Consider the following 21,820-nt stretch of genomic DNA (forward strand, 5'->3'; position numbering starts at 1 on the left):
AATGACGAAAATACCCTCACATCCTCTCAAATCAAACAACCGAGTAATGGTGCCAGGCCAGTGCCATCAAATATTCATGTCACCTACCCAAAAAGAAAAAGTCATTCCAGCCCTTTTAATCGGTGGTCTAATCATCTTCCTTAAAATCAAAGCTGCAATGTGAGTTTGAGAAAACAAAAGAAAGTAGAGTTTTGGACGTTAAAAAGGGAAACCAACTGGCGCAGTCTGGTTTGGCGTTGGGTGGCTTAGTTAGAGGTTAGTTTTCCATAACAAGACTGGTTTTTTTGTAAAAAATTTGGTCTACATTTGAATGTCTAAACTGTAGGATGTCCCCCACAACTCACACTTTTATCATTCTCCTCTTTTTTTTAAAAAAATCTTTCCTGCAACCTATGGGTACATTCATGCTTGACTGTAACATCCCGACATTTAATCTTTGTAGATGTCCTCTGCCACTGGTTTTCTGCTCTGATTGAAGAGATATTTTTTATTCAATTCAGCTCTTACACTAGTTTTTAGGACTCCCCACTGTTGCTAAGCACATTCTTTTTTTAGAATGTACAGATTTAAGCAATTTCTTTGCGTCATACTCCTTTTCTCTTATTGTAAAGAAAGTGTTTTATTTCTAAAAGAAAACTGCTGCTCTTCACGGGTTCTGCCAAGTTGTGCTTTAGAAAGAAGCGACTATGAATCTTTGTCGCTCCTGGATTGCAAACATAAAAAAACATAATTAGGCCATCTTTCATAACCATAGCAAGTTCATCATATCCATTGTTTGACATACTGAATATTCAAATTTGTTCATTATGTAAATTTACAGTTTATTACTCTATGGTTAGTGATGCTATTTAGTGTTATGATATAAAAAAAAGAACAATTTACTTTCATTTTTCGAATATGGACCAATTTTGCACATCATTTTCTTTTCTTTTTTTCTTTTATACATCATCACTCTCTCACTTATTCTGCATTTACTACTATTACCGACTGATATTTGCTTGCCAAGAGAAGCATGGTTTTTGGATCTTGTCGACAAATATGTTTATGTTTTGAAACATGTATATTGAAGACAGAGTTGTTGTTGACAGGTGCATTTGTCATATTGAAATTGAAAGGGAGGAGGTGACATGTTCCATGCAGGTTAAGCTAGCAGACACAACAGTATGGCCTTTTTTGCCAAGCGAGAGAGTGACAGGGTGGGAAGAGGGTCGGATACAAAAGGACCATCACACGTGCGAGTGAGCGACATCACACGTGTGAATGGTTGTTAATTATGGTACAAGAATAGAACAAGGGAAAGAAATAAAGGTAAATAATAAATCCCAACCAAAAAAATTCTCGGGTCAGGGCCACTCTGGTAGTTCAGACACACACTCACACGCACCCCACGAGAGAGAGAGAGAGAGAGATGGTGTCTGCAAAAATTCTGTTGCTGCTTCAAGTTACAAGCTTCTGTTGACATCTGCAAACTTTCGTCCCTTTCCCATTCTTGCTTCTCCAATCTCTTTCATTCCGCCATCCTTTTCCCCCTCTCTCTCTATGCTTTTGCTGTTTGGTCACGAAGATGACCTTCCACCAGTTCCACAGGAGCGGTATCTGTCATGATGACAAAGAAGGTATGATTATGACCGAGCATCGTTGGTGTTAATATTAGGAAACTAATGATAATGCTTTACTACCATTACCACCCAAGAGAATTCATTTCTTTCATGCATGTGCAGAGAACTTTTCTTTGGGGGGTACGTTTGCAGGTACCTCTGGGTATTACTCTGGAAATGAAACCATCATCTCACCATGTTATGGTGGCTCGGTCTCTTCTTCTAGTGAGAGTTATTGCAAAGGTGATCCAGGCATTCAGATCTTGAACGCTTCATCAGACAAGCATGGCATGAAAGCTTGGAACTTGCCATTTATGGAAAGGTGTAACATTACTAAGGCCTCTGAATCCAGTGAAGGAAACAATGCCATCGAGGAGAACCCGAATTATGTTCATGAGAATGAGACTTCTTTGATTGGGAAGGCTACTAAAACTAAGATCTGTGCTAGAGGACATTGGAGGCCTGCTGAAGACACCAAACTTAAAGAACTCGTTGCTCTCTATGGCCCTCAAAACTGGAACCTTATAGCAGAGAAACTGGAAGGAAGATCAGGTAATCAAACTGTTATACATGCAGATAATATAAACATCTAGTTGTCTATGTTGCTAGTGATGGTGACTTCAAAAAAGAGAAAAAAAACTTTATGACCTCTTTTTCTTGCACCAAGAAGAATCATTTGAGTGTTATTTCTTGTTCTTCATACCTGAAAGTTCTTTTATAGTGCTCATCATCCTAGCTATGCTATGAAGGATCTTATCCCACACAAAAGTCCAGCATTTTTCTCTCGAGTTTTCTTTTCCTTTTTTCTAGAGTTTTCTTTTCCTTCTTCCAAGAAACAAAAGGTCTTAAGTTTCTTTGTTTATATGTTTCTATTGGATTTGGCAAGTGTTTGACGGTTTTGCAGATGATGGTATGTCCATGTCGGTGTGTATTGTTTTAAACTATTTCTTCTGTTTTTCCATTTTTTTAAAGGTAAAAGTTGCAGGCTGAGATGGTTTAATCAATTGGATCCAAGAATCAGCCGTAGGACCTTCAGTGAAGAAGAAGAGGACAGGCTAATGGCTGCCCACAGGCTATACGGGAACAAGTGGGCCATGATTGCTAGACTATTTCCAGGTAGAACAGACAATGCAGTAAAAAACCACTGGCACGTGATCACGGCTAGGAAATACAGAGAGCAGTCAAATGCTTACAGGAGGAGAAAGTTGAACCAGTCTGTCAACAGAAAGTTAGACACAAACAACAGCCTTGGTTGCAGTCACACAATCAACAGAGAAGAGGAATCTGACTGCCCAAATCTTTGCCATTTAACCGGCTCGCCTCCGTTTCCAATCTCTACCATGGCGCAAAATCTTAATGGTGATTCGGTTTCAAGTTGCAGGGGTATGTTGTTTGGTGCAGCCAGTAGCATAACCAGTATGAAACAGCAACCACCACCTTTTGATTTCCTTTCTGGTGTGTGTTCTTAGCCTTTGGTTAACCATGAACTTTAATGTCCTCAACAAATAATCCTTTTGGATGATATTTGTTCATTTGTTTTTTTTTATAGTAGTAGTGTGAGACTCTGAGTCTCGTTGCCGGGCTTTTCCCCTTTTCCTTGCTCTTCTTTTGTTTTTGTTTCGTGCCCCCACCATGTCATGCTTTTGCTTTCAGGCATTAAATTTCTTCCCTTTTTGCTTAATTTCAGGAGTTTGTACCGTTTTAGCCTTGTGGTCTCATGCATTCCTGATTTTCATTGAAGATAGGAGCCCCATTTGTGTTTGTGCTAACTCGTTTGAAAAATAACCAAGCTATTTTACAATCATGTCATGCTTTTGTGCTTATCTTTCTTTGCAGGGTATAACGGTGCATGATTACATGTTCACTAGGGAACTCTGATTCTTTATTATGGTATTTGGGTACTCAAGTTCCGATTTAAATGGAAGCTTGTCATTGTTATTAAAAATGACAAGTCCACCCTCCGTCTCTTGAGCCACCAAAATGGTCTCAAAACTCCACCCAGCTGTGCAAAGGGTGCCCACTTTTCCATTTAAAACATTTGAGTGAATTTTTTGTAGTTAATACATTCTTAAGCACCTGTTCTGTGTGCAGGTTTCAAGAATGGTGACAATGCTAGCTTTTCTGTTAATGGTGGCAGCTGTTGGGATGTTTCTGGTGATTCTGACAATGGTTTTTATCACCGCCACTACCTATCTCTTCCTCCGTTGATGATGATGAGTGCTGGTCATTACCCAGACTCATCCACATCTGAAATCTCGCACACCCAGGAGACCTCAGTTGCAGACAAGATCAGGAACAATCCCTTTGATAACATCTCCCCTGCATTCATTGATTTCCTTGGTGTAGGTGCTACTACATGACAGAGTAAATGAAGGCCTTGCACTGTTAACAAGGGTCGAGTTTTGTGTTTGTTTTAATTGCAGAAGACCAACAGCCAAACAAGAAGGGAAAGTATTGTCACGATGATGCTGATTAAAAGAAAGGGTTTTTTGTTATAATTGTTGAACCCCCTTCTGTGTTACTTCCATCTTTAGCAGCTTAGTTGCTCGGTGAACTCAATCTCTACAGGCAGTGTAAAGAAACTAAATACTTCAGGATGCGGCACAAGATATCCCACGTAGTTTCCATTGTTACCAAGGCTAGTTTTTTTTTCTTTTTTTCATTTTTACATATGTTACTAAAAGAAAACGTTCCTCTTGGTGACCTATTGATAGCATTACATTATTCGACTCAAGGGCGCGGTTGAACCGCCGTCCTCTTGGACGCACCAAGCGCGGGCCGCACGCCCGTCCGCGCGCCCACGCAAACGGGGAGACAACCATAAGCTAAGCTGCGGCCAATTCAAATCAGGTTCAAAAGTCTGAAAGGTAATCACCCTCATTACTTTCTTCCTCCTTTTATTGAATTGGTGAACATTTTCAGTACATTGCAGTAAATTTCAGACAGAGTAGAGCGCTTTCTGTCACCCTTAATGGCCCTGCAGATTTGAGATTCTGTTGGTGGAGAATCCTCTACACTTTTGACACTGCATTTATGGGACTGTTGACCTTTTACTACAAACCAATCATTGCAATAACCAGGCCATCCAATGGGCTTTCCCAGTTCCACTTTCAATACCCCTGAAAAAAACCTAGGAACTAGGATGCAGGTGTAGTCCAATAGCAAATTCGCAACTAATAGTGCGTGTGTTGTTTTGAGTGCGGATCAGGTCAGAGATGGGGTTACCCTGATGGTTTACCTTCAGGGGTTAACTAGATGTAGCTCTTTCATGGCCATGAATGGCATCAAACGATCATGGTTGGACTCTTTATGCTCTGTATGGGCTTCACAAAAAATTTCAGAGCCATCGATACTATAAATGAACAACATTTAAAGCATCTTCAATGGATGTCTGAGAGCGAAGGCCCTAGTCTTGGTGGTTGGTTGGGGTAAGGTGCATTTCATTTAGTACAGGGGCGTAGCTAGGATTCATGTGAGGGGGGGGGGGGGGGGGCAAACAGGGGTGTAGCAAAAAAAATTTATTTGTGCGATAGTTGGGGGTTTGGGGGCAGCGCCCCCGAAAAATTTTTTTTTGAGATAAAATAAAAAAGGGCTACAATTATTAATAAAAATCTATTTCATATGGACAAATCAAACTATTTGCTGCAGTCAGGGCTGGGCTAGGACTGGACTGGGCTACAAAAATGGATAAAAATCTATTTCATATGGAATCAGGGCTGGGCTAGGACTGGGCTTTAAAAAAAAAACAAAAAAAATTAACTGTTTCGGGCGGCAGGACTGGGCTGCCCCCCCCCCTAGCGACGCCCCTGATATAGTAGATGGATGGCATCCAAGGGACCCCTGACTGCAACTGCACTCTGTTATCGTCTCTTTCACACGTAGACAGAACGAACTTTAGCAAGGTCACTTCAATATGCTGCAAGAGTTCAGGGATCTTATGATAAAACTAAAACTGGAACTTTGATTAGAGTTTCAGTGGTTCTGACCTAAAAACAGTGAGATCAAGTTCTATTCCCTTTCATCTCGGTTCTTGATCAAGTTCTATTCCCTTTCATCTCGGTTCTTCCTTTTCAAGTTTGCTGGGAAGGAATAAAGTTCTCATCCTCCAAACGATCTCCTTGGATCTCCCCTTCAATTTAAACCTTTCACTTTTTAAGCGCTTTTGGATGGAGGGAATTGAAAGTTGCCCCCATGAAGTTGATATCTTGTTTTCAAGTCAAATAAAGGGCACCTCTTAATTATATTTTGAGAATATGCCTTTCTCATTTTATTCGTGGAACGTTCAAAATCGGGCGGTACGCAACATTCAATGACGAAGAGAACGCCGTGCACCTGCTCCAACGATCGTTTCATCCATAGCGTTTACCGGTATGTTTTATTGTTTTTAACATTCTGGTTTTAGGTTTTTAAGAATGCTAACAGTGAGTTATGAGACCATGCCTCGCATTCTGCTAGGTCCACTGGCATTCTTTCGATGCTCACCAAAATTTGGGTTTTTTACAAGTCTTTTCTGCCTCATCATCCCCATCGTTTAGCCCTCACCTCTTGAGACTGCAAGCTAGCTGAGCAGACCAACTGTTCTCGTAGGCAGTAAACCGCCGATGGCCACCTTCACCGCTGACAGTGAAGGCCATATTTTGGTGGCAGCTGCTTGGTATAGGCAACCTGTCGACGTCTGACAGTTATCGTCGATGTTGGGATGCCATTGTCGCCGACATCCGTAACTAGCCGCCTCAGGCAGCCCGAACACACTGCAAAAAAAAAGGGATAATCTCTTTTTTGTAGGCAATGGAGCATGCCCGAGGCTGACAGTGACTGGCCGTATTAGGTTGGCCGATCGTCGGTCTCAGACGTGCTACTCGCCGGTGGTGGCGATGGGCAGCCGACAACAATTTTGTGTCACTGAGTCCTTTGGCCACTACAACCATCGATGGCGACTGCAGTTGGCGGAGAAAGGTGAGAAGACAGTGTAAAATGTCGGTAGACGGTGGTGGCCAAACGTCAATGGTGATTGCAGTCGACGAAGAAAGGGCAAAAGACGGTGTAAACCATCTACAAACAAAAAAAAAACTTTTCTCCTTACCTTCATCGGTGTTGTTGGCGGTGGGTGTTTGTCGTCTGACAAGGAGAGGGGGTCATCGTCGTCGGTGCCAGTGGTTGTCAACAGAAATTTGGGGGGGGGGGGGGGTAAGGTGGAGCCAAAGTGGCTTTCGATTTCTGTCTCAAAAATCGAAAACCATCGAGCGTTCTGGGTGCCCTGGTCCAGGTGGATCGGGTACTTCAACCTGGTGATTGGCCTAATCCGAACTCGATCCGGGTTGATTCGGGTATCCTGACCCGAATTCATTAAAGGACCAAACAAGTTGGGTCTGAACCCGGGGATGGGACCTGGCCCGGACCCATTTGGGGTTCCGAGTCTAGGTCTAACTGATCTAGAATCCTGTTTAGACTAGATCGGGTTTGGATCATGGGATCCAACCCTTGAACTAATAATTAATGGGTCTGGATCGAAGGATCCGACCTGAGATCCATTGAAACTGGATCTAGATTCAAATTGAATCGAATCAGGTCCGAAATAAGGTCTATTTATTACTTAAACCTATAGATGATTGAACTGGTTCTGTAACCAATTCAAGGCATTTTGAGACCGGTTCAGAGCCCTTTTTGGCAGGTTCCTATCAATTTTTTACTAGTTCCTAAATGTCGAGACCCTGTTTGCATGAATATGTAAAGGAATAAAGATTTTTTATTCGGTTTTAGGGCTTTATAGGCTTTTGTACATGTTTCGTACCAGTTCGAATGTTCCAAGATCGGTTCAAGCCCATACTGCGGTTCAGGGCCGTTTCAAATCGATTTGGAGCATTTTGAGACTAGTTCCAGCATGAAGACCCTGGATTTTACTCATAGCATATTTTTATCATTTTTTATGTTTTACCGGTGTTTATTATCATAGAATTATGACTTTTGCATGTCTTATACATGCATTTTATGTTATTTAAGTTGTGCATGATATTTAAGCACGAATTATGACTAAATTCATAACATATGCGATGTGTTTTCATCAAAATTTATTTATGCATATAAGTTGAAGTATGAATTTGCATTTTTTGATGATATAATATAAATTTTGTCATGAATATACATGCATTATGAGTACATGGGCATACTTCACAATATGAATATGTTGTGGTAAAATATCTTGATTAAGTGACTCATGAAAATACCAAAGTGATCTGAGTTGAGTTGATTGAGGATTCTTTGGATAGTGTTAAGATTCAATATTATGATTGTGTATGACTTTATAAAACAATGATTTTACCTAAAAGTAGGTTATTGTGTGTCAAATTCACATAGGGTATAATAGTAGATATGTATACCAGCTCATAAAACACGTTCGTACCCAAAGGTACAATGTTGAATTACCTTAAGTTACATGATCTACTAGTTTCACCAATTAAAGTAAATTCCTTATGAATTAAAAAGACGAAACAACTATGAATATTTTAGTTTCCACCAAAGTGAAATGATAATAGCCCAATTATATTTGTCTTAGAAAAAGTGAATAATAAAGAGTCTCATACTTATTTTTTCAATATGAATCTCATATAGAGCAATTAATTTTTAACTCATACGGAGAATAGCATAACCGAACAGAAGGTTGTCTAAGAGAAGTGAAAGTGCTTCAAAAGATATATATGAGAAGTGAGAGTGCTCGAATAATATTAGCATGTTGCTTTTGTAATCACGAGTGACTAAGAATATTCAAGGTAACATCTCTCATTGCAGGACAATGAAGAAATTTCTTAAAGCCATTGGAGCATAAATTATTGCTCTATATGAGACTTCATCTCAAGCCATTTGGATAAGAAACTTCATTATGGGTCTTGATATTGTGAACTCTATTGAGAGACCACTAAAGATCTTTTGTGATAATAAAGTTGTATCTTTCTCGAATAACAATAAGAGTTTAATTTCATGTTGACACATGGTGTTAAAGTACTTTATTGTTAAAGAAATGACTAAGAATCATCTAGTGTGGATTGATACAATTGATATGAAGAAAATAACTCTAGATCCTCTTACTAAAGGGTTAGCATCGAGATTATATTCTCAACATGTAAAGGGGATGGGTCTGTTTGATTCTTTCTGATGTATGACAATACATTATGTTTATATATGATCACATTTGTGATGCTAAATTGATTCTCTATGACCTTGTGTATTGTTGATTCTGTATAAATGATCTCTCATTTGGGTAGAGAATAACAGAATAATAATATTAAATGACGAATAGAATGGGTTAGAGACCAACCTATTCATAAAAGTAATCTTAACATACTAAAGTACTGCAAATGAATTATATTTTAGTGCATGAAAATATGATATTTCATAAAAGAATGTTCATCTCCATGACTCATATGGTTCATTCTTGTGATACCAGATAACATGTGAACCCACGCGAAAATTGGATTGAGATAACGGTAAAGGACCTTGATTTTGTGCATTTCTGTGTCAATGGGTCAAGTCGAAGAATGTTGGATATTTTGCATCGAGTCCAATTCTGACTGACCCGGTTTGACACAAAACACTAATGAAGGCATTAGTGGGGAGTTAGTGAAGAGGGTTCACATATATGAATGTCATGTATGTAAACCCCTACTCTCCTCCCACTATAAATTGAGGCATGGTTGTTTGATAGAGTGCAACCAAAGTGTCCTCTTTCTTTCATTTAGGTTCAGGGTTCTGTTTACTATCCATTTGATGCCTTGGGCTCATCGTGGGCATCGATAAGCTGAGGAGAACGTCGTGTACCTGTGCCAATAATCGTTTCATCCATAGCGTCTACCAGTATAGTGTTATTGCTTTTTACATTTCTGTTTTGGGTTTTTAAGAACGCCAACGGTATGGGCTTAGCGTCTCCATACCCCTTGGTCAAAGTGCCATGCAAAAACCAACTAAAAGTTTGAAAAAAAAAACAAAATTGGGGCTGCCACTAGCTATATATATGGATGACAGTTGCAGCCACAAGCATTACTGCCCCTAGAAAGGGACGCTGTTGTGTTTCTACCGAGTTCCAAACAAAAATATGGGCCATTCGATACCATACATTCAGTACTGGTTGTGGACAACAGTGTACGTATGACACTCTGAATTTTGGTAGGACCAATGATACAAAATAGCTGAATTATGACGAGGATCGTATAGAAACTAAGCAGAGAGTGAATGGGAAGCAAGAAGCCAGCTAGAAAGCCTCTTTTTGATAGTTTTGTTTGTTTTTTCTAGTTTGATTATGTATCTCGGATTAAAACGTGATGCCCAATATAGAAATAATCTGAGGCCCTCTTGGCAAATTGAGATTTCTGAATCGTTGCAAACATTTCATAACATAATAAAATAAAAAAAGTGCAGTTGTTTGTGTTTCTCTACTCTTTGCAACACAGCGGGAAAAATGATCTCAATTTAGAAACTGATCCTTTAATGTAGTAAGAATCAAGAAATTTGAGAAACAAGTGCTTTCTTTAATTCGTTGACTGTTAGCAGCTTAGTTAAGCAATTCCCATTCCACATTTGAATTTGTGGTGATATCCTCCAACTCCACGGGTTTTAAATAGAAATTGCTTCCAAGAGCTGATATCGTTCTCATTAAATATGATCCTGATGTCAACATGTTTCTTATTGGCACAAGTCAATATGATTCCTCTCCTGAAAAGAAGACCAAGATGTATCAATAAATATGGCACACGTTTCAACGTGGTACTAGGACGACAGAGGAGAAAAAGAAAAAAAAACATGACTACAAGAATATCTCAAGAATGGATGTAACAAATACAAATCTCCAGTGTATAAATTTAACGTATGATGGAAAAAAAAGTGGGTGCTGGCTAGTTGCATTATATGCTCCCAAGCAAATGGCAGCTAATCAACAGCCAAGCCTAGTGACAGCTACCAGTAGAGACCAACTTATTCAACATTATGTCAGGTACCTGACAGATTCACATAAGTGGAGTTATCCAATATAACCTGACTGAGGTTCTGGGTGAATCTACAGACCAGAGGTTGATGGCCCAGTATCCAATAAAGATGCTGGGGGTAGTTCACTGCTTGCACAACACAATGACTAAAAAGTTGGTCACTGTAATCAGGAAAAGCTACCCAAGGCAAGTGGTTTATTTTCAGAGGAACGTTGGGCATACTTCCCATATTCTCAGAGATACTTAAACATGTGTTTAGTTGTAACATCCTGCTTTGATGTAACCCGTAACTTTCATATTTTAATATATTTACGTGAGTTTTTACATAAAATTTATTAATAACATTATTGAATAATAGATTTTTGAAAATGAATCCTGAAATCGTCAAAATCATATTTGGAACTGATCTGATTTGATAAGGGCCAAAATTATAATTTTTTAGCAAGAGACATGCCTGAAAATTGTAGAAAAGGTGAAGGACTAGTTTGGCAAAGGATAGGTTCTTGGTTTTTAGAAATAATGGCAGCTTGATAAATATGCTAGCAAAAAAGGATAAAATAGATAGAAAAATGTTATGAGAATTTAAATTGTAATAAGGACATTTTGATAATTACGACAGCACGGCAACTGTCAATAAAAGGTCCAGCTCAGCCCCCACTAACATGATGGGTTTTGACATGTGTTAAGGGTTGCTATTTTAGTTAAATAACTTTATTAAACCTAATCTAAACTATCCCATCCTCTCTATCTGGTAATGCATACCCTCTCTCTTCTTCTCTCTCTGGCATATTCTCATTCTTCTTCTCGCCTGCCTCATCATCCCACACACTCTCACTTGAATTTCACCTTGTTCACTCGTACCCATGACAATCTAGTGAAAGAGAAAGGGCTGCATCATTCAAAAATAGTGTTTGGTGGTCTTAGCCATGAAGTTTTGAAGAGATTCACCAACTCACTAAGAGTCCTTGCAAATTTGGGTGTTGATAGCTTGTAGTTTGGTGAATTTTCTAGTTTTCTTGCGATAATCAATGTGTGATTTTTTTACTTGATGAAACTCTAAGGGCACTTAAGCATGTAGATAAAATTTTGTTTGAAACCAAGTTAGCTTATGTGAATTTTTTGAGCATTTGAGAAGTAATTTAGTGGGCTCATCATGAATATTTTTGTTGAGAAATTGTGTTATTGTGAACACTCCAAAATTTTCAAAATTTTATAAAAATGACCCTTTTGCCCCCAACCCCGTTTTCTGAGAAAATCAAGTCATTCTTCAGATTTTCTGAACTAAATTCGATATTGGTATATTCAAAATTAATTCCGGATCTGAATCCAGTACTTTAAATCCATATTTTCTCAAAATCCGGACATAAATCAACTTTCTGAAGAAATTTTCTCAAAATCGCCTTGAGTTCTCAGAAAAACTCTCTTTTGTAAATATTTTACAAAAGACACAAAAAAAAATTAGTTTTAATCTTTGGTTTATAGTAAAACTTTAGGATTTTATTCTAAAAATACAAAAAAATTGAAAAATAATATAAAAAACCAAAAAAATTGGGAAAAGCTACAAGAAAAACAAATGATTCTCAAGCTTTTAAAGCTATTTTGCCGAAAACCTCATTTCTTAACCATTTTCTTAAAATTTCCTAAAAAGGAAACCTCTTTTTGGAAAAAAGGAGGATTTCTAACGGACTCCTCCCGCACTCCCCTCTTCTCCTCTCTCCATCGTCGATCTTAAAACCGACTCCCCTGTTCTTCACCCCACATCTGCAACGAACCTTCGCTGGAAACCTCCATTGGCCCTTTAAGAAGAGGCTTCCAGCAACTCTCAAGGGATCGAGAAGCAGTACCTACCATTCTTGATCATCCAGTTTTTCTTCTTTGATATCCACTATCAGCATCTCTTCATCCCAATCATCGATGTTTTTCCCTGCAAAAACCCATTAAATTCATCTTTTTCCTCTGGTGTTGATCATCTAACCTTCACATGCCCATTACAACCCAGCAACTTCATCGGTTTTTCTTCAGAACGAAGGATTTCAATCCATTTGCCATCCAACAATCCTCCCCTCCAGGCTACTAAAGAACTCACTCCTTCCAGTTTTCTGCAACAATCCCTCTTTGCAAATACCTCTTCTATAGGAAAGAACCAAATCCTGCAACATCCAGAAGGAGCACCGCTTTCTCTTTGCAATCCAGATCGATCCGCGGTAAGATTTAACTCTCCTCTCTATTTGCTTTTCTTCATTGTAATCTGGTATGAACAATATTGCTTTCATTATTTCCTTTCATTAAAAGTATATGCTGCAATGTCGGGTTGTATATAACAACATCGACCAGCATTCATGTTATTTGTTTTGGATCTCATTTTTTGTTGTTGTTTGTGGTCTTCCTTCATCTATATAAATTTTCCTTTTATTCTGATTCAATTTTACCTTTGTTCTGCACATGGAAATAGCATTCATAATTGATATCCGATCTGATCCCGTATCAGATCGGGTTTAATCTGCTGTTATCCCTCCATAGATCTTATGTTTTACTTGCAAGCATGTTAAATTCACCCTTTTTTTTTATGTTCTGGGTTTTCTCGATGCAATGTACCCTGCATTGCTGCTCAGTCTCATGAACGATTTTCCTTCATATGCTGGGTTATGGGAAATCATCCCTGTAGCATTTCCAAAAATCATTTTCATTAACATTCATCTTATGGCTTAAATCCATCATTTCTGCATACATTATCAATACCATAGTTTTAACGGATGTTCTGATGAACATACTATTGATCTAAAACCCTTGCTTCATTATGAAATATTCTGGATCCCATTGTAAGAACCTGTCGTTTCCTGTATCTGACTTGCCATGAATCGGACCCACAGAGAAATTTCTGTAGGGTTCACTATTACTTGGTTTCGGCGAACTCCTCATTAGCCTGAAGTTTTGCTTTATTTCTAATCCAAATGCTCACAACAATGTATATAGTTTTGATCTCCATCTGAAGGAGATCCATTCAACTGTGTCATATGTGAGGAGGCTCATTTACTCTTATATATAGTTTTCATTTATCTTATTATCCTATTTCATATGCTCATAGAAAGCTCATGATTCGAAAAGGGAATCACTCCATCTTGGGGTGTTTTTCCTACTTAAAGATCCTCTGGAGACAGGCTGGGCCGAAGCAATCCCATTCTCAGAAGCTATTTCTCCTCATAGGGATAGTATCTCCAAGGTTACTTTGTGCATCCCCATTTTTGCATATTCCCTTCTTTCAGCTTTTTTTTTTGTGCTTTTGGTTCAATTGGCAGCTTCATTTATTAACTCACTAGGTCTATGTCTTGTTTAAGTCATAACGCCTTCAGCTAAATTGGTTGTCATTTCCTGCTAACTTGCTTTAGATAGCTAATGTTAAGCCCTAAATGTTTAAGTGGATTATGATCAAACCCTACGCAGAAGTCTTGAATATAATATGCTTGTATGGGCGTGTGTTGTATGTCAGTACATCTGAAATGTATAAAAATTGGTAATCACTGCGTGATAGTACAGTCGGGTTATGTAATGATGGTAGTATGATCTTTTCTTTCTTTTTTTTTTGTGAGAATCGGTCTAGCAGCACTTACCTAAGCTTGATGACATCTTAATTAGAATCAAATGCTGGTACAAAGTTCTCCAAATTTGCGTTATTAGATTGGAATTCCAAGATTGGACTCCACGCTGGTAATGAAAGTAGGCAAGGTAATGTTGTTTCAAAAAGGAAGTACATGACAGGAAGCATTTGTTGAATGCTTCTGTTGTTTGCTGGCAGAGGATTTGATTTTTTTTATCTCCTCTTGGAAAGTACTCCTAATCTTCAGGTACAAGAAGATCTTGCAGAACATCAGAGCCTCGGGGAGGAGGAAAGCAACAAACCATGGAATGTCCCTCCAATTGATCAGTGGTCCAGGATTCAGATGACTTTCAAAACTAAAATTCTCTCTTATGATTGATATAAGAGCATTAAGGGCTTAAATCTTCCTCTGCTAATATTCTTGTTGAATTAGGCATAAGTTTTTTTTTTTAGAATCAGTGGCTGCAGAAACATTACTTTCGCTCCACCTGTTTTCCTGCCACTGTTGGTTCCTCCACCCCTCGTCACCTCACTAAACCCATCTCCAACCACTTGGTGCCCAGCACCAGCTCCTATTTACCTTTTTTCTGTGCTCATAGCACAGTGCACATCATGTTGGTTTGCCTTCAGTCCTCCTGTTCGATGTCTACACCTTCACCATAGCCATCATCCTATAGCATGCATCCTGCCACTCCACTGCATTCAACAATTACAACCCCCTTTACTGTGGCTTTAATTTCTGCACTACACGAAAATCGTTGCAATTTCATGCATTCATTAAGCTCCCAACGAAAATCGTTGCATATTCTCACTTCCATTTGCACTTAGATTTAGGTTCGGTTGGTTCTTTGGTTAAAGTTCCATGTTAGAGGAAAGAATCCCAGCTCTAATACATACCTCAGAGCTCCCAGCTCTGAGCAAACCTTCTTGTCCTCCTGATAGGCATACTTGGAGATTTCTAAACAAGAGCTGGACACAATATTTAGCATTTGCTGGGCTACCGGATGAGTTAAAAGGCTTGTATTTTATTTCTAACTGAGAATTAAAATTTAGGTTGGGTTTGCTGAATCTGTAATCATTAGTCCTTCTGTTCCAGAATAATGTCTTCATCAATATGGTCTTGTAAGTAGCTTTTATCAGCAAGGATCATCAGTCAATACTTTATAGTTGTGCATAAGTGCAGTAGTATAAGCACTTGTGTATAGAATTAGGATCAATAATGGATGTTTGCACCTGATTTCATCTCACTGCCACTCTTTGTTCGCTACAACATACTTAGTATGAGTTTAGCACCTAAGCTCATTGTTGAGGATTTGCCATTAGGCCCTACATAGTGTAAACATTGTTAACATATTGAATATATGCCTTTGGGACCTCATGAATATCCTGTTTAGCCTAGTATCAGCCCATTACCTTGCTTTTCAATATGCTCTTTCATATATATCCTCCAATGATTTTCCATATGCATTTTCCATGGAAAAAAATGAGAACAATATCCCTCTCCATTAGAATTGGCATAACCATTTGCATTTGCACTTTTCAAACCTAAATTTACTCCCTTTTTCTTTTATCTTTGCATTATGATAACTTTGTTTTGCAGAGAACATAAGGAGAATATCACCACTTGAGATTTGTACCTTGTAATAGTTAGACCTTAATGAGAATTTACATTTCCTATTTTAGGTAGAATGAATGAGCATTGTAAATATCATGAATTACTTGTTTTTCATGCATTTTGCCTTTAATTTTTAAATTCTCACAAATGGCAACACGAATGGCACGTGCACCATTTTGTAAGAGGTAAATTAATCCTAAGTTGATGATTTACATCAACGACCATAGTCGGGATGTAAACAAGACTTAGTGTTTTTATCTTTTATAAAATAACACTGGATCCACACTGGATCCTTTTCAAAATCATCATATTTTCTTTAAATATTTCCTCTTTTATCAGAATTTAATCTAAAATCAATTAAATATATATACCAATGACCATAGTCAGGGTATATTGAGCATTAATTTCATTTTAAATTCTATAAAAGCACCAAAAATGTATTTTATTCTTCACTTGAATTTAAATGTGGTTACTATATAATATATTCAATGACCATAGTCAGGGATATATTATATCTTTCAACCTCATTCTTAATTCACTTAAAGAATGAAATAGCTTTTCAAAAACCAATTTCAAATTCTTTAAATTCATTCATCATTCAGGACAAAATTGCATCATATTTTCAAAAATTCTTTTCGAAAACCCAAGTGATTTTTTGAACATCTTTTCTTCAATTTCTACTTCAAACTCATAAATCCTATCTCCTCTTCAAAGTCCAAATTTTGACTTTGAAACCAAATTCAAAGTTCAAATTAAACTTTGAAATTCTTGATTCATTTTCTAAATTCCAAATTCAAGTTTCAAATTCAAAATCCAATTTGACTTTGAAATTCATCCTCAATTTTTGAAAATTAATCTACTAGGCTAAAAAAAAAAATTTTGGTTATGTCCCATACATTAGTAATAACCCATCAATGACACTAGCTTAGGATATGCTTTGACACCTCGCTCTCAGCACACTCGCTGAGCCCATTTCATTATGTGTCTCTTATGGGTATGTTCATTAAGTGTCGAATGGCAATAAAGGTCTCTGCTAAACATTTTCAAAAGGCTGTGGGGCTAATTCTTTGAGCCTCTACTTCTAAAGCTTTCTCCTTCCCAGGACAAAATGCTTTATCTACAGTGATATCAAATGGAAGTTGATCGGCAGGTGGGATCAATTTGCTGGGATGTGACTGTTCTTTGTAGATGCAATTTATAATCTGATTAGAAGACAACAATTTTCTGCAAATTATATTAATGATCATCTTGGAAACAATCTAAGACTCAGCATGGTTCCTGGGTTTTTAACTGATACACTTCAAACAAGTAGTTTCCAATAACCATGACATTGGAAAGGATCTGATATGAATGTCAACATTTTTGCATTCACATATATGGTCGTGAGGTCCTATATTTCCTGCAGTTGATATCATTATTGGTTGCCCTTCACCTTCATCTATAATACACATCATCTTGCATGTATATCCACAATAGTTCCAATGAATTACTGTGGCTTCTATGCATCCATAATGGTTCCAGGAACTGTTAGGGTCCCTTTGCATCCACAGTAGTGCCAGGCACTACTGTAACCTCTTTTGAGTTTTGATGATAAACATATTCGACATCCTATAGTAAGCCTTGTTTGAAGCATTTTCCTGCACTTACCCTACACAACCCTCACATTTCCAATAGCTCATTAGTTTGTGGCCTGCCACAACATTTTTTTAGCCACAACAGTGCCAAGTAGTTTCCCTAACATCTACCAAATCAATCATCATTGTGATGACCTTTCTATATCTACAGCAATTCCATGAGTTGCTGCAGATTCACACTTAATCACTGTGAATCACCATCAATCCTATAATCCCTTTGCACCTTAGTCATCCTAGCTATCACCTTAGCATAATCCATTGATCACTTTTAGCCACTTGCACACTCACTTTCACTTGCACTATTACATTTGTCCCCCCCCCCCCGCTGCACTGTTATAGACTGCACCTGAGGAATCCCCTGCATTGCTCCCCTGTCATGTCTACTTAATTATACCATGTGCATGATCGTTATACCTCACTTGTGATCTTGAGGGTTGCACAAGAGTTCATAGAATTTCTGCAAATTTCTTTTTACAGCAACTCAATGAGTTGCTCTAATCTCTTCATTTGCATCCCTTCATTAGCTTTCATTCTCATCCATCTACACTAAGTGCATGTTATATATGATATAATATATATATATATATATATATATATGCATATATATACATATATATACATATATACATGAATATATACATATATATGTATATATGTATACATATGTACCCATGTATATGTAAGTACATGTATAAGCTCTCATGTATATATATACGTATATATATAGGCATATATGTCATTCTCTATCTTTTTCATCATATATATCTTGACATATGAACATTTCATCATTGATCTGCATGTGATATGTGCAACTTCTTTCTATTTTTCATATTAATCAAGTGTTTTGCAGGAAATATATGGAAGATATCATTACTTGGAGTTGTAAAAAATTCATATATTGTAATAGTTAGATCTTAATGAGAATTTACATTTCCTGTAGAGTGAATGAGCATTATAAATATCATGAATTACTTATTTTCATACTTTTTGCCTTTATTTCTCAAATTCTCACAATGGTGAAACACGAATGGCATGTGCACCATTTTCGTAAGAGGTAATTAATCCTAAGTTGACGATTTACATCAATGCCATAGTCAGGATGTAGACAAAACTTAGGATTCTTATCTTTTATGAAACAATACTGGGTCCACACTGGATCCTTTTCAAAACTCATCATATTTTCTTTAAATATTTTCCTCTTTTATCAGGGTTTAATTTAAAATTAATTCAATATATATACCAATGGCCATAGTCAGGGTATATTGAGAGTTAATTTCATTTTAAAACTATATAAAAACACCAAAAATGTATTTTATTCTTCACTTGAATTTAAATGTGGTTATTATATAATACATCCAATTACCATAGTCAGGAATGTATTATATCTTCAATCTCATTTTTAATTCATTTAAAGAATGGAATAGCTTGTCAAAATCCAATTTCAAAATTCTTTAAATTCATTCATCATTTAGAATAGAATTGCATCATATTTTCAAAAATTCCTTTTTCAAAATCGAAGTGATTGTAAATATCTTTTTCTTTAATTTCTATTCTAATTTATCAATTCTATCTCATTTTCAAAGTCCAAATTTTGACTTTGAAATCAAATTCAAATTCAACTTGATTCATTTTCTAAATTCCAAATTCAAGCTTCAAATTCAAAGTCCAAATTTTGTGTTTGAAATTCATTTATATATTCAAAGTTCAAATTCTCAAAACAATTTTGAAATTCCAAATCCAAATTACAACTTGAATTCCAAATTTCGGATCCAATTCCCATTTAGGATTCTAGATCCAGAATCCAATACCACTTTGGATCTCAGACTTCAGATCCAAATTCATTTAGGATCCAGAACCCAGTTCCACTTTGGATCTCATACTTCAGATCCAAATCCATTTTAAGATCCAGAACCCAATTCTACTTCAGATCTCAGACTTCAGATCCAAATCCATTTTAGGATCTAGAATCCAAATCCACTTTGGATCTCAGATTCAAGACCCAAAATCCATTAGAGATCCAGAATTTAATTACATCTTGGATCTCAGACTTCAGATCCAAAATCCATTTCAAATTTCAGATCCTAAACCCATTTTAAGATCCAAAATCCATTTTTCCCAATTCCATCTTGGATTCCAGATCTTGGATCCAATTCTACTTAGGATCTAGAATCCAATTCCATTCCCAATTCTAGATTTCAATTCTATTTTTCAGATCTCATCTGAACTTCCTAAATTCATTTCTATTTTTAAATACCATTTGGATTTCTCAAGTCCATCCTGATTTCAAATTTGAAATCCAATTCCATTTCAAATATTCATTTAAATCCATGTTTAAATTCAAAGTCCATTTCAAGATTAGTCTCCAAGAGAAGACTAATTTCCTTCCTGTAGTGAGAGTCATGATAATACTTTTAGAGGTCGAGTGGGCGGGAACACAGTGCGTAGTGTTATAGATGACAATCTTTTTCTTAGAGAGCTCGATTGAGCATGACTTCACGTTCATTGATCTCATGGATGATGAAGGGTTTCCACAGATCCATCTGGCTGAGGACGTAAAACTTAGCGTTTTATAGGAGGCAACCCATATTTGTGATGTACCATTAATAGCTTTAGTATTTTTTTGTTTTTAGGTAGTTTTTATTCATGAGCGTCAAGCCTAGATCATGCATGCATTATATTCTTTTGCATATTTCTATGAGTTATGAACTATGAGACAGGTGGAACCTATGCAGACCCATTCACATGTCGTATCAGGTAAGATTCCACAGAGTGGATCAGGTAACTTCTACTCCTTTTTCTCTCATTTATTTTTATTCTCATATGCATTCACTTAGTTTCATACAAGCATGGGGGAGTGCCACTGAGAACAGTGTCATTCAAGCATGGGTGTGATCATTGAATTTTTTTTTCTCTTGGTTCCCTCTTTTTCCTTCTCTTTGCCTTTCTAGCCTCTATTTTCTTTTTGAAGGGGAATAAAAAGATAGAAAAAAAGAGAGAAGAGAAAAGAAAAGGAATAAAAGAGAGGAACTCTTTTGTAAAGGTCTCACTTGACAAAAGAAATGTTTTGAAAATTACTCGCCTCCATTTTGAAAATTTGCAGAAAAAATGGAGAGACAGGATTCTCTCGTCGGTATGAGGTTCGACCGTTCTTGGCGCCTTTACTAGGGGTAATCGAACCAAGGATCGAATTTATGCCTTTTTGCTTTGCCTAAATATTGTCTAAGAATTTATTCTAAGTCTAAGAATGCAAAAAGAATCATGCTTGTGCAATGCAAAATGCCAAAATGTATTCTTTTGAGAAAACAATTTGGAAATTTGGGATTAGTGATTCTGAAACAAATATGATAATGGAGTGAAGAAATGATTTTGAAATTTAAAAAAAAAGTTAGATTTGGAATCTTGTTTAGAATTTGGAATAGATCTGGAAGAAGAGACTTGAAATTCCAAGTCTTGGAATAATCAAAAAATTTGAAAAATGGATTTTGAATTTGAAGAAATAAGAGAAAAAAGAGATTTTAAAACTGAGATAGGATTTTTGAAGTGAAAATAAATTTAGAATAAACTTTGAATTTTGAATTTTGAATTTTGATTTTGAATCTAGGATTCAGAGATAGAATCTTGGAAGGAAATTGAATTCAAGATTTAAAGTCTGAAATTAGAATGGATCTTAGATCTAGGTGGAATTTGAAAACATATTTGGATTTTGAAATATGGATTTTCAGGATGGATTTGAATTCGAAATCAGAAATCCTACATGGAATTGGATTCAGAGTCTGGAATCCAAGATGGAATTGGATCCGAAGTCTGGGATCCTAAATGGAGTTGAATCCGAGATCTGGAATCCTAAACGGACTTTGGACCCGAAGAGTGGAATCCAAAATGGAGTTGAATCCGAAATCTGGAAATCCTAAATGGAGATTGAATTTGGAAAATCCAAATGAGACCTTGAAGATGGATCTGGATTTTGGAAATCTAGATTTGAATTTAAAAGTGAGCTTTAAACTTTAAGGAAAATCATATTTTGAGATTCAGAATCAATCTCAAAACTTTGATTTTGAATTGATAATCAAGACTCAATCTTTAGATAGAATTTTAAAGATTTCTTTGAAAAAAATAAAATAAAGAATAAATTGAATTTAAACTTTGAATTTTGAAATCAGGAGATAAATATGAAAATCCCAAAGTTTAACTTGAACTTTGAAATTTGATCTGAAATGCAAAATTGACTTTGAAATTGAATCATGGAAATGAAAATGAATTCGAATTTTCAAAGTTGAATTCAACTTTGAAATTAGATTTTGAATTGGAAATTGAATTTTGAATATAGAAATGAATTTGAAATTTCAAAGTCAAAATGGACTTTGAAATTGGAGATTAAATTTTTGAACTAAGATAGAATTTGAGAA

At 36.7% G+C, this 21,820-nt stretch overlaps 1 protein-coding gene across 1 annotated transcript; it reads left to right on the forward strand.

Annotated features, from left to right (window-relative positions):
• The first annotated feature begins 1,564 nt into the window (after positions 1–1,564).
• LOC149811918 (uncharacterized) lies at positions 1,565–3,958 on the forward strand. Its single transcript, XM_089992947.1, has 5 exons — positions 1,565–1,616; positions 1,752–2,150; positions 2,503–2,508; positions 2,571–3,053; positions 3,690–3,958. The coding sequence occupies exons 1-5, from the start codon at positions 1,565–1,567 to the stop codon at positions 3,956–3,958; spliced, it is 1,209 nt and encodes a 402-aa protein (XP_089849073.1).
• Positions 3,959–21,820: the final 17,862 nt, after the last annotated feature.

This window comes from Nuphar pumila, chromosome 17, assembly GCF_984573655.1.
Source record: "Nuphar pumila chromosome 17, dmNupPumi1.hap1.1, whole genome shotgun sequence".
In the NCBI taxonomy this organism is placed as follows: domain Eukaryota; kingdom Viridiplantae; phylum Streptophyta; class Magnoliopsida; order Nymphaeales; family Nymphaeaceae; genus Nuphar; species Nuphar pumila.